Source organism: Phocoena sinus, chromosome 2, assembly GCF_008692025.1.
Source record: "Phocoena sinus isolate mPhoSin1 chromosome 2, mPhoSin1.pri, whole genome shotgun sequence".
NCBI lineage: Eukaryota > Metazoa > Chordata > Mammalia > Artiodactyla > Phocoenidae > Phocoena > Phocoena sinus.
The window spans coordinates 149,525,662-149,544,599 of NC_045764.1; the positions used below are offsets into that span (position 1 = coordinate 149,525,662).

The 18,938-nt window shown below is 43.1% G+C and overlaps 1 protein-coding gene across 1 annotated transcript; it reads left to right on the forward strand.

Annotated features, from left to right (window-relative positions):
- Positions 1–432: 432 nt before the first annotated feature.
- Positions 433–888, forward strand: LOC116749339 (peptidyl-prolyl cis-trans isomerase NIMA-interacting 4). The gene has a single exon (XM_032623621.1). The coding sequence runs from the start codon at positions 479–481 to the stop codon at positions 872–874; it is 396 nt and encodes a 131-aa protein (XP_032479512.1). The 5' UTR covers positions 433–478; the 3' UTR covers positions 875–888.
- The last annotated feature ends 18,050 nt before the right edge of the window (positions 889–18,938 follow it).

Here is an 18,938-nt window from a genome sequence, read left to right on the forward strand (position 1 = left end):
TTGTAATGAATACATTTTACTTCCATAATAAAAAATAATAATTGGACTAAATCTATTTTTTTTAGAAAAATAGGTCTTACCCTGAACTCAAATGCATGTTCAGAATTTTTAAAACATGTGGCAAAGATTACATATTCGAATCTGCTACTCTGCAGGAAAACTTAAAAATAATCAGCCTTTAATGGTGGAGAACCAAGCCAAATGTCTGCTGCTCAAGCAGGCAGGGCCCAGCCCTAAATTCCAGGTCACAGGGCAGTTGGCCAGGGCAGCTGGCTCATGGTGCTTCTGCCCCCTGCTGGATAACTTAGGAAAGGGCAGTCTCAGGTCTAGGGAGTTTCTCCAGGGCTAAGGCCATGGAGAGATGAATGTTTAAGAGCCCAGTGACAACTGGAAAAACTGGCCTCATTCCTCAAAACTATTCTGGAGGGGCTTTGTGCGGTAACCGAAGCAGTTGAGAGCTCAACGGCGAATTTCGGAGATGCCTCCAAAAGGAAAATGCGTATCTGGGAAAGCGGGGAAAGGAAAAGCAGCCTCTGGGAGTGATAGTTCTGACAAGAAGGCTCAGGGTCCCAAAGGTGGTGGCAATGCAGTAAAGGTCAGACACATTCTGTGTGAAAAACATGGAAAAATCTTGGAAGCCATGGAAAAGTTAAAGTCTGGAATGAAATTCAATGAAGTGGCCACACAATATAGTGAAGATAAAGCCAGGCAAGGGGGCGACTTGGGTTGGATGACCAGAGGGTCCATGGTGGGACCATTTCAAGAAGCAGCATTTGCCTTGCCTATAAGTGTGCTGGATAAGCCTGTGTTTACAGATCCTCCAGTTAAGACAAAATTCGGGTATCATATTATAATGATTGAAGGGAGAAAATAAAATTATATGAAAGACTAAAAAAAAAAAAAAAAAACTATTCTGGAAGGTCTTGCCACGGGGAAACTAATCATGTAGCAACCCATTCATGCTCCCTCCCTCCTTTTTTAACACATATATTTATTTTTTAAATGTCCCAAACCTCATTCTAAGTATTTACATGTGCATAGGACTTAGAATTTTTTCTGTGCCATGCTCTATTTTATAGTATAAATTGTATTGTATTGTACTTTTATTCTTTGACTTGCTTTTTTCACCTATCAGTATATCCTGGCAGGGTCAGGACTAGGGTGAGGCAACAGAGACCTGTATGACCCTGATAATGGCTTCCGCATTTTGTGCCCTTTGTCAGTACATACAGGCCAGCTTCACTCTTTTTGACCCCTAAATAGTATTCTATGGTATGAATAGGCCATTATTAACCATGTCCCTCTTGATGAACCTTTAGGTCGTTTCCAATTTTTAGCTATTACTGAAATACTATGTTGAAATCCTTACAGATGCCTCCTTGTGGATATAGTCAAAGTTATAATTTTTTTACTTTATGGTTTGTGTATTTTATATCTTGTTTAAGAGGCCTCACCTACTTTAAGGTTACATAGTGTCTTCCTATATTTCCTTTTCTTTCTTTTTTTTTTTTTCATTCTGGACCTCAGGTGCAGAGTTGAGTTCATCATATTCCTCACCTCATCAATTCATACTCCACGTAGTTGTCGTTAGTCCATATAAGACATTTTTTTAAAATTCCCTTTTGTCCCCATTTTCCACTCCCATTCCCCCTGCCCACCCTAGACAATCCTCCTGATGTGTTTAATAGTTATAATAGTGTTTGTATGTTTCCTTATAAAATATGTAGTGTATATATGGAATATTTATATAAATGATATTGTGCCACAGACCTTATTCTATTTCTTACTACTTTCCTTCAACACCGTTTTACAGGCTATCCACGTGGCTGTGGTACATGCAATCTCTTGCTCCTAATTGCTCTACTCATCCCTTCCCCCAGTAGGGAGCCCCTGGAGCCTTCAGATCCCATTAGCACAAACAGCCCTGCAAGGGACAACCTCATGTATGGTTGGTCCTATGTGAGAAGTTTTCTAGGGTGTATTTCCAGATTGCTTACCTTTTCTTCTAATACGTTTTTATTTATTTTTTTCTTCTATTCACATGTTCATCCACATTTGGTTAGTCTGTCTGAGCATGTTTAGCTTTTGCTATGATCTTGACTCGATTCATTCTTGAAATTTTCTTTCGGCAAAAAACATCCCTAGTTTCCATTTTGATCATGTTTCTTTGACATTGTTTGAGCTAGGGTTTGGGGTGGGGAGGTGTTTATTTTGTTTGTTTGATTTGTGTTAGATGATAATAACGTGACTTGGTTTGGGTCCCTCCTAAGACAAAAGTGAAACAAGGACTTTGGTGACAATAGTTTGTTTGGGAGGATATTCCAGGAAGACAATGAGGAAGAGGGGAGAGTGATACAAGGGAGAAGAGAAAGCCAATGAAAGATGCATTGCTGAGCTGGTTATCACTGTGGACAATTGGCACAATCTCCCTGGAGACCCTTTGAAGAACCATATAAAAACCACCTAGAATTGTCCCTCTGAAGAATGGGAGGTTGGGACATTTATCCACTAACCTTCATTCTCCACTGGCTGAGAGTTGCCCCTTGGGACAGACAGACACACACACACACACACACACACACACACACACACACACACACTTTCCTGCTGTGGCCGTGCCTGCGAGTAAACTGAGCAAGCTTCCAAGCTTTCCAAGGAGCAAAGCTGAGTGACTCGCTGGTGCTTGAGACGGGAGGCCATCAGCATTCACAGGAGCCTTGACTTTCGGCTGCCCTGTGGGTGTGCACGTCTTTGTCTGCCAGCTGCTCTCTGACCCACTTCTTTCCCTGCACTTGCTATTCATGTATTGACTACATCTGACCTCTCTGTCCTGACCCAGCAAGACCCCCTCAAACATCTCCCTGGACTGGACCTATTACAGCCTTCCCCCTGCCTCCCTGGCTTCAGGCCTTCTGCTCACCCCCCTGTCTGGCCTTCAGCAGACCCCTCTGAAAACTTGGCACTTTCCTCCTGCCCGGCAGATGTGTCCTTTTTATTTCTCTCTCCGGCTTCACTTTTACTTTCTTTCCCTCCTCTCTCCCCTTTTACACTGTAAGCCTGCCAGGATCCCCAGTAGCATCAGTGAACCCTACTCAGATCATTTGCTTACCTGCTGTCACAGAAAGTGCCCATATTCAGCTTCAAATAATAAAAATAAACAGAACAATGTCTAATACTATTTGAGCACTTACTAAGTAGCAAGCACTGTGTGAAATGCGATTTAGTCATTTCCTTATTTTATCTTCACAACAACAATCTCATGAAATAAGTACTATTATCATGTTAATTTCACAGACAAGGAAGCTACCTTGGAGAAGACGACTTACCTAGCTGATGGCGATGGTCCTCAAGTGTGGACATCTGGCCTTGAGGATTTCTTTTCGACCACTCCAGTTAGCTCAGCCATTAACTTCCAACTGACCCTGAGAGAAGGGACTTCACTTCCTGTGCCTGGTTTTTGACTTTTCAAATAGAACTGTCTATATGGTTCCTTTTTTTCCCCTCACAAGATTATTGAAAGTATGAAGTGATATTTTTTTAAAATAATCAATATAACAGCTTGGCTATTTTTTCTTATTTGTTTTGTTTTGATTTTTGTTTGTTTTTTGTTTTCTTGGTTCTTTTTTTTTTTTTTTTTTTTTAATTTATTTATTTATGGCTGCATTGGGTCTTTGTTGCAGTGCATGGGCTTCTCATCGTGGTGGCTTCTCTTGTTGCAGAACGTGGGCTCTAGGTGCGCGGGCTTCAGTAGTTGTGGCACACAGGATTAGTTGCTCCGCAGCATGTGGGATCTTCCCAGACCAGGGCTCGAACCCGTGTCCCCTGCATTGGCAGGCGGATTCTTAACCACTGCGCCACCAGGGAAGTCCCTGTTTTCTTGGTTCTTGATGTTACCACCATGTGATACTTTCTTCCCAGGACCAGCCCTAATGGATTTCTCCCCCAGCCTCCAGATACCTGAAATTCTACAATTAGAGATTTATTCATTTGATGTCAGCACACAGTTCTATGGGAGAGGATAGGGAATAATACTTCTCAGCCATTCCTACCTTAGCGTGAGTGAATTTATGACCTTTTCTGAGAGCTAGTTTTGAAAGAGGAGATAGGGAAGAAACATGAATGCACTAAGCCTGGGTTAAAGGGAAGCCACACTAGGTCATCACCCTAGAAAAGCTCTTGCACCTGTGCACCAGGGTTTACATGCAAGAATGTTCTTGGCAGCTTTGCTCCTAATAGTCTCAAACTGGAAACAACCTTATCCATCAAGAATAGAATGGAAAAACGCATTGTAGTGTATTCATACGAGGGAATACAATACAGCAATGAAAATGAGTGACCTACAGCTACAAGGCCAGTGACGTTTGAATCTCACAGACATAATGTTGAGGGAAAGAATGTTGACCCAGATGTATGTATTCAGTAGAAATCCATACATGTAAAGCTTAAAGATAGGTGGTAAGGTTATGAAGATTAAGAGGGACATTACTATCATGAATGTCAGGATAATAGTAATCAATACTAATGGGGAGGGAGGGGGTCGTGACTACTCAGGGGACACACAAGGGCTTCTTGGATGCTTATAGTTACTATTTCTTGAACTGACTGTTGGTTATGCAGAGAGTTGCTTTACAGTTATAGTCAGCCCTCCAGTGTCCATGGATGTGGAACCACGATCCAGAGAGCTGACTGTACTATACTACACCATTTTATATAAGGGACTTGTGCCTCCGCAGATTCTGGTATCCGTGGAGAGTCCTGGAACCAATCCCCAGCAGATACCAAGGGATGACTATTAGTAAACTATTTTATCTCCCTCTTTTGAAAAACAAAAAGAAAGGAAGGAAGGAGGGAAGGGAGGGAGGGATGGAGGAAGTGCAGGAAAGCCAGCCCCCCAAAGCAGACCTCATTTCTTTGTATAGCTAATCCAGACAGGTTCTAGGAGACCTGGAAAAGAAGTGGTCGTGTTTGGGACAGGTGGCAGAAGGCTCTGTACTTAGCATCTGTGGATATTCAACTGCACTAGATACTGCCAAACAGTTTTCCAAAATGGTTTAACCAATTTATTCTCTTACCAGCCAAGAGTTCCCATTGTTTTGCATCTTCACTATCATTTGATATTGTCGATTTTAAAATTTTTGTTTCTTTTGTAAGATGTTTATGGGTATCTCATTATTGTCTAAAGTCGCTTTATTCTAGAAATTAATGTACTTGAGCATCTTTTTGATATATTTTTTTGTCTTTTGTGAAATGCCTGTTCAAGCCTTTTGCCCATTTTTTTCTGTTGGGTTATTTGTCTTTTTCTTATTGATTGATTGGAATATGTATATTTTAAATATTAGGGCTCTGCTAGTTGAAAATATTTTTTCCCATTCGATGACGTTGCCTGTATTTTTCTAGGTGGGAGGGACAGAGGTAGCAAGTGTTTGCTGCCTCTGAATTCCTCTGCCTACTGCTTGGGTGCCTCAGGGAGTTTGCTCAGCCTTCTTGGGCAGTGGCTGCCATTTCTGATGCAACTTAGAGTCCCTGTTCCCACAACCAGTGGCTCTGCTGTCCCTTCCAGTAGCAAGCTGCCCAGGAAGCAAGTGACCCCTGCGAGAATAACAATGTGAGCCCTGTTTCATGTTTTCTTTCCTCCTACTCTCTTTCCATTAGCAGAGAAAATGAAGTTTTGGCACTGTCTCCACTGCATAATCCTTTACTTCATACATCAGTGCCAAAGAGAATAAAATAGGAAAGGACTTAGAAGTCGGCCAATTTCTGAAGCTCTTTGTACTGGCCTGGATTTTACTGTCTGGACAATAGGAAACGCTACCTGAGAATGGTGAGCACAGCTGTGCCAGGGCGGATCGAGGCGCTCACACCTTGCCAGGGGGCAATGGGTCACATTACCTGCATCAGCCTGTGAAGCGGACGTAAAGAATGTTACTAATGGGCTAGGAGGTCATTAGCAACCCTTCCTGCAATACCTATTTGAACTTGGAAACTGGCTTCCAGAGAAGTGAGAGGTACTTGAGTGGTAGATGTACTATTATTCTACGCTAATTCTCCCTGAGAGGAGGCCTGACTTTCTGGTGAGGAGTATGTGGTAGATCCTGAATTTATGGTCAATTTTTTTTTTTTTTTTTTTTTTATGGTCAATTTAAATCATTAATTTTCACACGTGACAGGAACAAAAATTTTTGAAGTGTAATTCATCAGCCCCCCACCCCTTAGTCCTCTACAACATTACCCCTTCTCTCACCCCAAACTCTTGAGGACAAGTCTTGGTTTATGTGAACTGGAAACCCAGTACAGACTATGGCGTGGGGGAGAGTGGAGAGAGTCCACCACAGGCTGCCGCCCTGGAGATCTAGTTCGAGGCTGGAGAACTTGCTGTCTTTCAGGCCATATGGACAATGTTAGTCCTTCCTCAACTTACGTCTCTGAGGAGGTTTAGTAAAGGCTTTGCTGACCTCAGAGATATTTAATAAAGGTTTTGTTACTTTCAAGGCTGTCTAGAGTCATCTTCTTTTTTTTTTTTTAAATAAGCTTTTTTTTTTTTTTTTGGCCATACTCCACGCCATGCAGGATCTTAGTTCCCTGACCAGGGATCGAACCTGTGCCCCCTGCAGTGGAAGCGCAGAATCAACCACTGGACCGCATGGGAAGTCCCTTGGGTTTCTTTTGACCAGGATGTGGCGCTAAGGTAGGACTTGAGGAAGGAAACAGAGGCTCAAATGTATCTGGGTCATACTCACGTGCCTCCCTTTATCTGCACCAGCAGATCCTCTACACAAACAACATGCATTCTTCTGGTATGGCTGGACAGGATGTAAAATTCTTGGAAGCTGGGACCCATGGGCCCCCCTGGACTTCCTCACAGGCACAGCCAGAAGTCTGCTCCAGCTCTGAAACCTGCAGCTGCCCTGCTGGCACCCATGTTGCAGAAACGATTAGACCTGTGGGTCCCCCATACACATGTGAATTGTTTCTGAAACCTTAGGACAGAACTTTACATTGAGCCTTATCAGATTCAGTCCATCGTTCCATCCAATGAGGTCTGTTTTAGGTTGTTTTTTCTCAGAAGCCACCCCTGAGATGAGAATTTGAGTGCAAGTACTTTATTTAGGAAGTATCCTGGGAAGCACAAGTGGGCGCTAGAGGAAGGGTGGGCCCAGCTGCTGCCCCTCACCAGTGAGGTTCAGCGATGGCGGGTGTGCGCCCAGCGGCACCCAGAGCCCTAAACCGACCTCCAGAGCATCTTGGCCACTGCTTCTCTTCTGCCTTCCAAATCTCTTGCAATTTTTCTGTCATGGCCAAGCCTAACGTGAACAATACAGGGGAGGGAATTCTGGAAAATGTAGCTCCAGCAGAGCTATGTTGACAGGGTACAAAACCCTCCACAGTTCTCCCAGTGACTGCAAAGAGGATACGGTTCTGAGTCCACAAATTCTGACTTGAAGAACAGCATTTTCTTTGTTTTCCACATCAATTGAGTTTCCGCCTCTGAGCCCCATTCTGACAGACAGGCAAAATACAGTCGTCCCTCGGTATCCTCGGGGGATTGGTTCCAGGACCCCCCACGGAACCAAAATTTTGTGGATGCTCAAGTCCCTTTTATAAAACGGCCAGTACAGTCAGCCCTCAGCATCCACAGGTTCCACACGAGGTGAAGATTCCATGATCTGCCCCAATTCCAGTCAGTGACAGTTGAAGGTTAACACGGAGACAGACACCGTGCCTTTCCCAGGACCCTTCGGATCTGGTGACAGCTTTGTTCCCATGACCCACTTAGGACATAGGACTTGTTTGCACGGCTAAGGGCCCCAGTGCCTTTCCTCTCTGGGGCTTTGCCACCTCCCTGGGGGCCCTACCAGGAAGCCAGGACTAAAGGGCATCAGTTCCCTTCAACTTTCTTGTTAAAGACATTCCACTGTAAAACGAAAGACTCTACCTTCTGCCCTTTCATACACCTTCTCTGTGGTAATAAAGCATAAAGCTCCCTGCTTGATGGGAAAGAGAATACCCAGGGAGAAAAAGTTCATCTTTTAAAATGCTATCCAAGCACCTGGGGTTGCGGTGGCTCTTCCTCTGTGTCCGGACAAGGACACCTAAGTGGTAACAGCAGCTGGAGCTGGGAGCCAGCGTTCCCCTTGGCTGTCACCACCCTCTCTGCCTGGCCCCCAGCTCAGGACGCTTCTCCTGGCTGTGCTGAGGCAATGCGCTGGGAAGGGAGTGGCATCAGAGTGAGGCCTGGAGTGGGTAGGCGACTCCTGGATACCCTGGCCCTGAGGGACTGAGAGACACATGCTGTTGAGGAAACGATGCATCTTGCTGCCAGCGGCACTGCTCCTGGTTGCTATGGGCCTGGCAAGCCTGCCTGTTCCCGTGACCCCGCCGTGAGAACTGCTGATCACTTTGTTTTATCTTCCCCCCCCGCAAAGAAAATGCTGCCACTCAGTCAGCCACCATCGCAGGGCTTGAAAGAAGCAAGATCTGCTAAATGAAACTCACTTTCATACGATAACTGACAGAAGCATAGAGATTTTAAAAAATGAATTAAAGGAAAAAGCCCATCTCACTGGATCTCATAAGTGTGGCTACCTGGGTGCCTGACCCACACAGGCCAAGCCCTGGGAACCATCAAAGCAGCTGGATATAAGTCTAGGCAGACCTGTGGGTCTCAGTTAAAGCTGCAGAATTAAAGTTAGTGCAGGGAAGCCTCCAGGGGAAAAAAAGCAGCAAGTTTCAAGCATTCCAATGATGCTGATATGCAGTGAGCTGGGCCTTATGCTGTTCTTTACAGTAAGAAGTGATGCATTGTATGTATATACATACATACATACGTGGTATAAGGAGACTGTGTGTGCACTGGGGACCTCTGTAGCATTGCATGCACCACAGAGCACAGAGAACAGAGTTGGGTGATTCCATCACCTATTGAAACATCTGTCACTAAAGAGCTACTTAATGAGAGTTTCTTCTGGCTGAGCCTTAAACTATAAAATTCTTGTTTTAATTAATTAACTAATTAATTTGGCTGCACCAGGTCTTACTTGCAGCACTCAGGATCTTCGCTGCAGCTTGTGGGCTCTTAGTTGCAGCATGTGGGCTCTTAGTTGCGGCATGTGGGGTCTATTCCCTGACCACGGATCGAACCTGTGCCCCCTGCATTGGGAGCGTGGAGTCCCAATCACTGGACCACCAGGGAAGTCCCTAAAATTCTTAATAATTTACTCAGAGCAATATAACTTCCAACACGCAAAAATGCTTACATCTTCCTTCATATGTTCATCTACCCACTTTGACTACGTAGCCGTCGTTCAGCTGTTTCTCAGGGCGATGCTCAGCAGTCTGCTGCTTAGCCATCCTTTTCCAGCTAGTTTCCGAAAATAGTTGCTTAACTGAACGTTCTCTCCGAGAGAAATTTCATACCACTGTCAAGGATTTGGCTGCACACTGTGTTTTAGACGAGTTACACTTGACACCCCTTTCAGTTTAATTCCTGACTTTATTATACATACCTCTTCCCCCTGCCCTTCCCTAGGTGCATCCTCCACACCCCCCATGCCCCGCACATGTGCTCAGTGGCGTTGTGCTGTCAGAAGATACTATTGTAGTGTTGGTTTAATGATTTTGTGTTCAGGTTGATGAACTCCACTAAAGGATGTTTGTTTCTAACGATGTTTTTATTAGTGATATCAGAAAAAAATGGAGAATGGCTGTAGTTGTGAAGGGATAACTGATTAAAAACCTGAGTATGCTGCTCAGGTGACACGGTGCTATTCACGTGCACACCAGTGAGCATCTCCTGGTTCCAGTACAGCACCACTTGGAGCATAAAGACACCTAACTGGTACTATAAATACAGTCTTTAGCTATTTGTATTTCTATATAATCTGTACATCTCTACATCTTTTATGACACTGTCTCTTGCCATGATAAACGCTGAAGCAGCTGTCGATTGCCTCACCACTGAGTCTGGTTCTGATGAGAATACATGCTGAGGTGTGGATTGGCCGCTCTTAATCCACCAGCTCTTGCCCACTATAGCTGGGCAGTCCTCTCCAGAGTATCAGAAGTTCTATGAGAGGAGCCTCACAGGATTGGTGGAGCAGCTGGGGGAGAAACGAGAACTATTTAAAAGAAGTGTTTGACAAATGAACTTATCTATGAAACAGAAACAGATTCACAGACATAGAGAACAGACTTGTGGTTGCCAAGTTGGGGGGTGGGGTGGGGGAGGGATGGAGTGGGAGTTTGCGATTATCAGGTGCAAACTATTATATATAGAATGGATTAAAAAACAAGGTCCTACTGTATGACACAGGGAACTATATTCAATATCCTGTGATAAACCATAATGGAAAAAAATATGAAGAAGAATGTATATGCATATGTGTGTGTGTGTGTGTGTGTGTGTGTGTGTGTGTGTGTATAACTGAATCACTTTGCTGTACAGTAGAAATTACCACAACATTGTAAATCAACTATACTTCAATAAAATAAATTAAAATAAAAAAAGAAATGTTTGAGGCTAAATGATGCTGGGCTTCCTCTTCTCCTGGATTCTCACATATCGAATGTGGAAGAGGAAAAAGGAAAAAGCAAAACGACAGCATTTAAAGATATTCCTGTGGCACATGCTTTTTCTCTGAAGTTCTCTCCTCTAAGCAATAATTCAGCCAAGCTCTTGTTTTAAGATTCTTGTGAAATGACAAGATCACAGTGAGGATGTTATTACTGCAATAATGTATGCTTCATTTTTCCGTTACTGAAGGAGAAAACTCTCTGGGGAGTGAAATTCAACACTCAATTTAACTATAGCATCTCATAATAATTCACGTTGGAATGTGAAACCAATCCAGTTAAGAAAACGTCCAGATAAAATGAAATGGGCCATGATAATGGTATGGTCTCTCAGTTATGGGTCTCATGTTGTGAGGATTACAAATTCTGTCCTAAATGTTAAGTAAGGTTCTCAGTATCCCTGGTGGTAAATATAAAGGCAGTCACTTCACAGATGAGAAAATTAAGACAAGGGTCTCTGTGACTGGTTCAGGATGAATGAGAAGTCGCAGAAAGGATGCAGATACTGAATTCCTGGTTTCAGCGCCTAGCCTCAGCTGCTTATCTAATGCTGCAAATTCTGACCACAGAGTTAGGAGGTTTGACTGAGACACTGTAGACAAATTGAATTGGGAAAAGAGCCCCTAGACTTTCTGCTAAATCATAAATATATGTTGTGCTCTCACTCTTTACATATGTCAAAGATTGTGCTAGCCACTGGGCTTCTAAAAATGAATAAGATACAATTCTTAGGTTCAAGAAACTCAAGTCTAGTAGTGGGAGAAACATGCAAATAATCGTTACTACACCCATCTGCTCACCCTACCCCCACTCCTGGCCTAATTTGCCCTAAGGTCTTTCCGATTTCAGTTGAGATAGCCCTTCCTCCAGGAGGTCTTTCTAGATCCGTCCCCCCAACCCAAGTCAAGGATAGGTTGTCCTCCTATATACTCCCATAACATCCTGTACTTCCCCTATATATGTAGTCCTGACAACGCAGTGCTGTATCTGCCTGATTACTTGTCCTAGTCCCTTCTAGACTAAGCTTGGTAAAGGGAAAATTTGTGCTGGTCTTTTTCACCATGTATACCGCAACACCTGCATGTAATGGACAATAAAGAAGTATTTGCTCAATGAATGAATGAATGAAGCATTTATCACCAATCTCACTCGTTTTGATACTTACCACATACTGCATATACTGTTACTTCCCTGTCTTCCAAACTGGATTATATATATATATATATATATATATATATATATTTTTTTTTTTTTTTTTTTTTTTTTTGCGGTACGCGGGCCTCTCACTGTTGTGGCCTCTCCCGCTGCGGAGCACAGGTTCCGGATGTGCAGGCTCAGCGGCCATGGCTCACGGGCCCAGGGAAGCCCCTCAAACTGGATTATAAACTTGCTGTGTCAGGAACTCTCACTTACATATGATATACCACTTAGCACCTACTATGGTGTTAAACACACAATAGGCATCCATTCACTCGCTTTTTAATTTGACAAGTGCATATAGTGTGTTTACAATGAGGAAGATCAATGCGGAGTTTGGGAGAAGGGAGGTTGGAGAGGAGGAAGCTGGAAATGAGTCTGATTGAAAGCCCCTAACTACTTAATTTTTTTTTTTATCATACAGTGGGTGTAGATGTGGCCATAATCACAGAGAAAAAAACTTATATATTACCTGCTTAGTAAAAGATGTTTGTTATATTTCCAGTTGCTAAGGGAGCAAAGAATCAACGTTTAAAAATAGATTTTTGGGGCTTCCCTGGTGGCGCAGTGGTTGAGAGTCCGCCTGCCGATGCAGGGGACACGGGTTCGTGCCCCGGTCCAGGAAGATCCCACATGCCGCGGAGCTGCTGGGCCCGTGAGCCATGGCCGCTGAGCCTGCGTGTCCGGAGCCTGTGCTCCGCAACGGGAGAGGCCACAACAGTGAGAGGCCCGCGTACCGCAAAAAAAAAAAAAAAAAGATTTTTGAAAAGCATCTAACGTGGAGGAGCAAAATGAAGAGAGCAGGAGAGAAATAATATGACCAAATAATTACAAGGGACCAGTGTCTTAGCAAGGGAGGAGCTGTCTCATGTATTCTGTAATATGTGTGGTTTGGTAGAGATGAGATGAAAGCGTCGTCTTCCCTCCTGTTAAAGGATAACTATTTTTAAAGAGTAAAATCATGACTCATACAAATGGAAAATTAGCGTGTGTCCAAGATTTATTTAACTCATTAATTAATGAGGGTACCAGTAAGATACTACAGCTGATTCAAAAGATAATCTGGAGAGTAGACACATACATATTTCAGCAACGCTGAAATTAATTTGCTTAATAGACACAGCACTGGTTTCTTAGGTGAGTGGGAGAGAGATCAAGGGTACTACAGGAACAACCTGCATTTATATTTCTATGGGCAAGGATCATTTGCACTGCTATCAGTTTCTTTGCAACACAAAGTTGTAAATTAGCTCAAAGACAATGAAAGGCGGAGATATTCTGCTAGACTGAGCACCTAGTAATCTTTCCCACCGAGTTCCAAGTCTTTCACAATTTTTCCCGACACTAATAAAGCCTGCAACTTGTCCTCCAACATAAGGCTTCACTGTATGAAGGCTTAGTGCTCCTCTGAAAAGATTTCAAAAAAATAAAGGGTTTTTAAAGATTAACCATAGGAAGCTAAAATCTCTGGGCTACAACGGATAAAACCATTGAGTGGAATAAAAATCTCAGCTCTATATAGATGCTTGTGTGTTCCAAAAGCCGACCTGATCTTTTTTGGGGGGAATGTAGCTCTCATGTCCTCCTAAAATAATATATCTGGCATTTAACTTTTCTGTTATCATGAAATATTTTATGAATACAAAAAGTTTATAGGATAATATAAGAAACGTCCAGGGAATTCACTGGTGGTCCAGTGGTTAGGACTCCGAGCTCTCACTGCTGAGGGCCTGGGTCTGGGAGGTAAGATCTGGCAAGCTGCGAGGGGCGGCCAAAAAAAAAAAAGAAAAGAAAAGAAAAAGAAACATCCAGATACCACTCAGTTTGAGAAATACAGTTGTATTTTCCCACTTCCTGGATCTTATTTCTCTCCCTTCAGAAGTAAACATTCTCAATGTGGATTGGCAGTTTATCATTCCCTTGCATGTTTTTATGCTTTTACAACAGAAGTTGTACCCATAAACAACATACAGTATTGTTTTGCATGTTTTAAAACTTTATATAAATGGAATCATACTGTTGTTTCCTTCTGTAACTTGTTTTTTCTGTTCAACATTATGTTTCTGAGATTTCAGATTTGATATTATTTTTGTTAAAAATGATGGCTTAGAAACGAGTGCTTGGTTGGGAACAGGAATGGGAACCAGGTATAATTTTGATCCATTATTCATTATTATAAAAGTCCTTGTCATATAGGCATAGAAACAGTACATGGAAAGGACGGAGGTGATCAACTGATGGCAGTATTTTAAAGAATTTCGAAAAAATGTTCTAGGAAAGGTAACTTTATACACTATTATTTAAATAAATGGTAGCTTAATTTACTACTATTTTAAAAACTAACCAAGATATTTGATCTTGGAAAAATCATATAGTTTTTCTTCTTCTTCTGTACAATGAAGGAGCTGAGTTAGATCAGAGTTCCTTAAAAGGTTTTTTGTTTTTTGTTTTCCCCATGCCTCTTTTGATGCACACAAAAATCTCAAGTCCTTCTCTAAAATTATTTGGAACTAAAAAATAAACTAAATAGACTTCCAGTAATGGCCAAGTAAGGAGACTGGCAAATCCACTCCCCCCAAAACCAAACTATAAAGAGGGACAATAAACAACCATTTTACACTCTGGAAATTGACCAAAGGCACATAACAACCTGAGAAGCATTTATGCTTGACATGAACTGCTGAATTTCTGGTAAAAACAAAGGGAATTTGAGATGTTTTGGCCTGGAGCTACTCCTATTCCCCCCCACCCCCACCCCCAGCTCAATACATGGAGGTTCTGCCAGGATGGGGCAGGCCATGAGCAGCTTTTCTGCTGTCGCCAAAGGGAGATGGTTTTTTTTTGTTTGTTTGTTTTAAATTTTATTTATTTATTTTTGGCTACGTTGGGTCTTCGATGCTGCGCTCGGGCTTTCTCTAGTTGCGTCGAGCAGGGGCTACTCTTCATGGCGGTACACGGGCTTCTCATTGCTGTGGCTTCTTTTGTTGCGGAGCACGGGCTCTAGGCGCGCGGGCTTCAGTAGTTGTGGCTCGCGGGCTCTAGAGTGCAGGCTCAGTAGCTGTGGCGCACAGGCTTAGTTGCTCCGCGGCATGTGGGATCTTCCTGGACCAGGGCTCGAACCCTTGTCCCCTGTATTGGCAGGGGGATTCTTAACCACTGCGCCATCAGGGAAGCCCAGGGAGACGTTTTATCTGGAGCTTTATCTGGTCCACACTCAGAGGTACTGCCAGTGGAAGTGACATCTCCAGTGCAGGTGAGCAGGAGAAGGTCAACAGCTTGGCCCCACTAGCCTGAGGCTGCAGCTGTGGTTGGAGCAAAGCATAGTCCTAATTGAGGCTGCATACATGCAGAGTGGAGACCAAATTTAGCTCAGGCAGGAAGAAAGCCAGTGAGCAAGAAGGAAGGAAAGGAGGCAGGACAAAAAAGGAAAAAGGGAAGAGAAAGAAGAAAAAGAGAAGGGATGAAACAAAGAAATAAAAACAGCAGAAACAACAGCCCCAGGGCGGTAAATTTCAGAATCCATGTTTGTTACAATATATTCTCTAACATGTCAAATTTTCAACAGAAAATTATGGGATCTGCAAAGAAACAGGAAAGTGTAACCCATACTTAAGGGAAAAAAGCAGTTAATAGAAATGGCCTCTCAGTGTTCCCAGAGGTTGAAGTTAGCAGACAAAGACTTTAAATCAGCTTTTATAAACATGTGCAAAGAACTACAGAAAAGCTTATTTAAAGAGCATGACAACAATGCATCAACAAATACAGGTTCTCCATAAGGATACAGAAAATTTTAAAAACAGAACCAAATGAGAATTCTGAAACGGAAGAGTACAATAACTGAAAAATTCACTAGAGGGGCTCAACAGCAGGTTTGAGGTGGCAGAAATGAACTGGAAGATAGATCAATAGAAATAACTCAATCTGAAAACAGAGAGAAAAAAAGACTGAAGAAAAATGAACAGAACTTCAGAGACCTGTAAGATACTAACATACATGTAATGGTGATTCCAGAAGGAGAAGGGAGAGAGAAAGGGGCAGAAAAAATTTTTGAAGAAATAATGGCTGAAAACTTCTTAAATTTGATGAATGACATTAATCCACAAAGCTCACTAAGGGAATATTAAGATCTTTCAGATTTTTCTACTGTATAATCACTGAGGCAGGAGATAGATGGGCCCCAATCTGAACAGCTGGTGTTTCTCCCCTGTGGACAGGTACTCAAAAGTAGCAGGAGCTAGAGAGGAGCTGAGCCCTGCCCAGATAAGAGATAAAAGACCACATATTTCTCATTCTCAGAGTCAAGGAGACCTTCCCGACCACACACACACACACACACACACACACACACACACACACACACACGCAGAAAGGCTCCTTGAAGGTCAAAAAGGGAGGGGGCGCCACCGCATAATAGGTGATGTAGAGGCCTACCCATAGGCCTCTTTACTAGAATCCATCTTGGCTAAGAGATGCACACGCACACATAGGAGGACCCTGAGATATACCAAATGTGGACTCAGAACAAGATGACTGGCTAAAGGAAACCCAGAAGAAATGCCCCATAATAGTGATTCAAACGACCACGAGGGCACGACTCTCTCTCTAAGTCCGCCCATGTGTCTATCCACACGTACCCTTTTTCCTCCTAATAAATATTTTACTTGTTTCATTACTTTCCATCTCTATGTGTAAATTCATTTCTACACAGCTCATGGGCCAGAGCCTTGTCACTGGCCACTGGTCCCTTGTGGCCTAGTGGCTAGGATTCAGCACTCTCACTGCCACAGCCCGACCTCAGTCTGGCTGGGAACCGAAATCCTGCTTCAAGCCACTGCAGGCTGAGGCCACGTGAGATCATCACCACTTTTTTTCCTCACTTGCACTTTATTTCAGTGCAAGTATCCTGCTCCTCAACACAATATCCTTGTTATATTGTGATTTATAGTAACAAATACCTATTTGGTCTTTACCCATTTCTGGCACTAAGTTCCTTTTTAAAACCCTTGGAGGGGCTTCCCTGGTGGCGCAGTGGTTGGGAGTCCGCCTGCCGATGCAGGGGACGCGGGTTCGTGCCCCGGTACAGGAGGATCCCACATGCCGCGGAGCGGCTGGGCCCGTGAGCCATGGCCGCTGGGCCTGCGCGTCCGGAGCCTGTGCTCCGCAACGGGAGAGGCCACAGCGGTGAGAGGCCCGCGTACCGCAAAAAAAAAAAAAAAAAAAACCCTTGGAACTTCAAAAGTGATGAGGGAATCAAGGTATCTTTTGTTATGTTCATGAGGTGACTTTTGGAAAGCCCACTGGTAGCCTAAAGATGGGAGCTGGTTGCCAGGGTAACCAACCAAGTGATTAGACGGTTGGAACTTTCAGTTTTCCTACCCTCCCATCTCCAGAGAGGGGAGAGGGGCTGGAGACTGAGTTCAGTCACAATAGGCAATGACTTAAATCAATCGTGCCTATATAATGAAGCCTCCATAAAAATCCAAAGGACAGGGTTTGGAGAGCTTCCAGGTTAGTGAACACGTGGGGAAGCAGGGAGACTGTCCAGCTTGGAGAGGGCATGGAAGCTCTGCACCCTTTCCCCATACTTGCCCTATGCATCACTCTTATCTGACTGTTCCTGAGTTATAGCCTTTTATAATAACTGGTAATCTATTAAGTAAAATGTTTCTCTGAATTCTGTGAGCTGCTCTAGAAAACTGATTGAATCCAAGCAGAGGATCATTGGGACTTCCAATCTATAGCCTGTTTCTCAGAAGCACAGGTGGACTTTCGATTGGCATCTGAATGTGTGTGTGTGTGTGGGGGGGGGCAATTTTATAGGACTGACCACGTAACCTGTGGGATCTGATATTATTTCCAGGTAGATAGTATCAGAATTGAGTTGAATTGTAAGTCACCCAAGCTGGTGTCTGTGCATTGCTTGGTGGTGTGTGGGAAACTCCCCTAACTGGAATTGGGTGCAGAATCCAAATTGGGTGCAGAATCTTAGTCCCCCTAGATTTAGCATCCACTGATAATTCTCGTCTGATCCAATCTTTACTATGAAAGCTGTACAATACTCTAATATTTTACATTTAGTATTTATGATACTCTAGTACTTCCTCTACATTTATCAGCTAGCTCTCAGCATCCTACTGTAAGGAAGAACACTCCATTCTCTCTGTTTGCTTATTACTGGTTTAGATTCATAAATTTCTATGCTTATGATGTTTGTAAAGCATTATTGTAATTAATTATTTTGGTGCTCAAGTGTCCCAGATTTGGCCAGTAGGATCCCCTTCAAGCTGGCTTCTGTGTCCCTGTGACATACTTCATCATTTTTGGTGGCAAAAAGATGTTCAGTAGACTTCCCTCACCATTCAGTGGTTAAGACTCTGTGCTTCCACCGCAGGGGGCATGGGTTTGCTCCCTGGTTGGGGAACTAAGATTCCACATGCCATGCAGTGCAGCCAAAAAAATGTTCAGGCTCATCTGGTTCGGGCTTACCCTGACCCAGCCTTGGAGTCTACCATTTCTCTCCTTTTTTTTTGGCCACACCATGCAGCTTGATCTCAGTTCCCCAACCAGGGATCGAACCCGGGGCACAGCAGTAAAAGCCTGGAATCCCAACCACTAGGCCACCAGGGAACTCCCTTAGTGGACATATTAGGTTATCTACTGCTGCATAACCAAATACCCCCAAACTTAGCAGCTTAAAACAACGAACAATTATTATCTAACACAGTTTTTGAGGTTTAGGATTTGGGGAGAGGTTTAACTAGGTAGTACTGGAAAAATTTCTCTCCTCTCATGAGGACACAATTAATACACTCATTTCTTGAATTTTTGGAAATAGGAACTCATTCTGGGGAGAAAAATCACACTTGTTACAAGGAGTTCACAGACCCTCTATCAAGAGAGTCAAAACTAATTTAATATTGCAGGGTTTCTTTTCTACTTTGAGAGAGTCTTTTAAAATCAAGTTCTAGACTATATTTTATGCTATTATTTTTAGTCTGTTAGAGTATTTTCTTTTCCATTAGTTAGTTCAATTTATTACAACAAAACGTTATCGAAGGTCTACCTGTACAAGATAGATAAAAGAAGTAAGTTTCTCCTCCTGCATGAAGAAGTTTGCACAGTAGTATAATCCTTCTAGTTCTTTCCTGAAGCTTTTCTGAAGAAGTAAAAAT

Bases quoted from the DNA above. Each gene is read 5' to 3' on its own strand.
- LOC116749339 (XM_032623621.1), top strand. From the start codon at position 479: ATGCCTCCAAAAGGAAAATGCGTATCTGGGAAAGCGGGGAAAGGAAAA.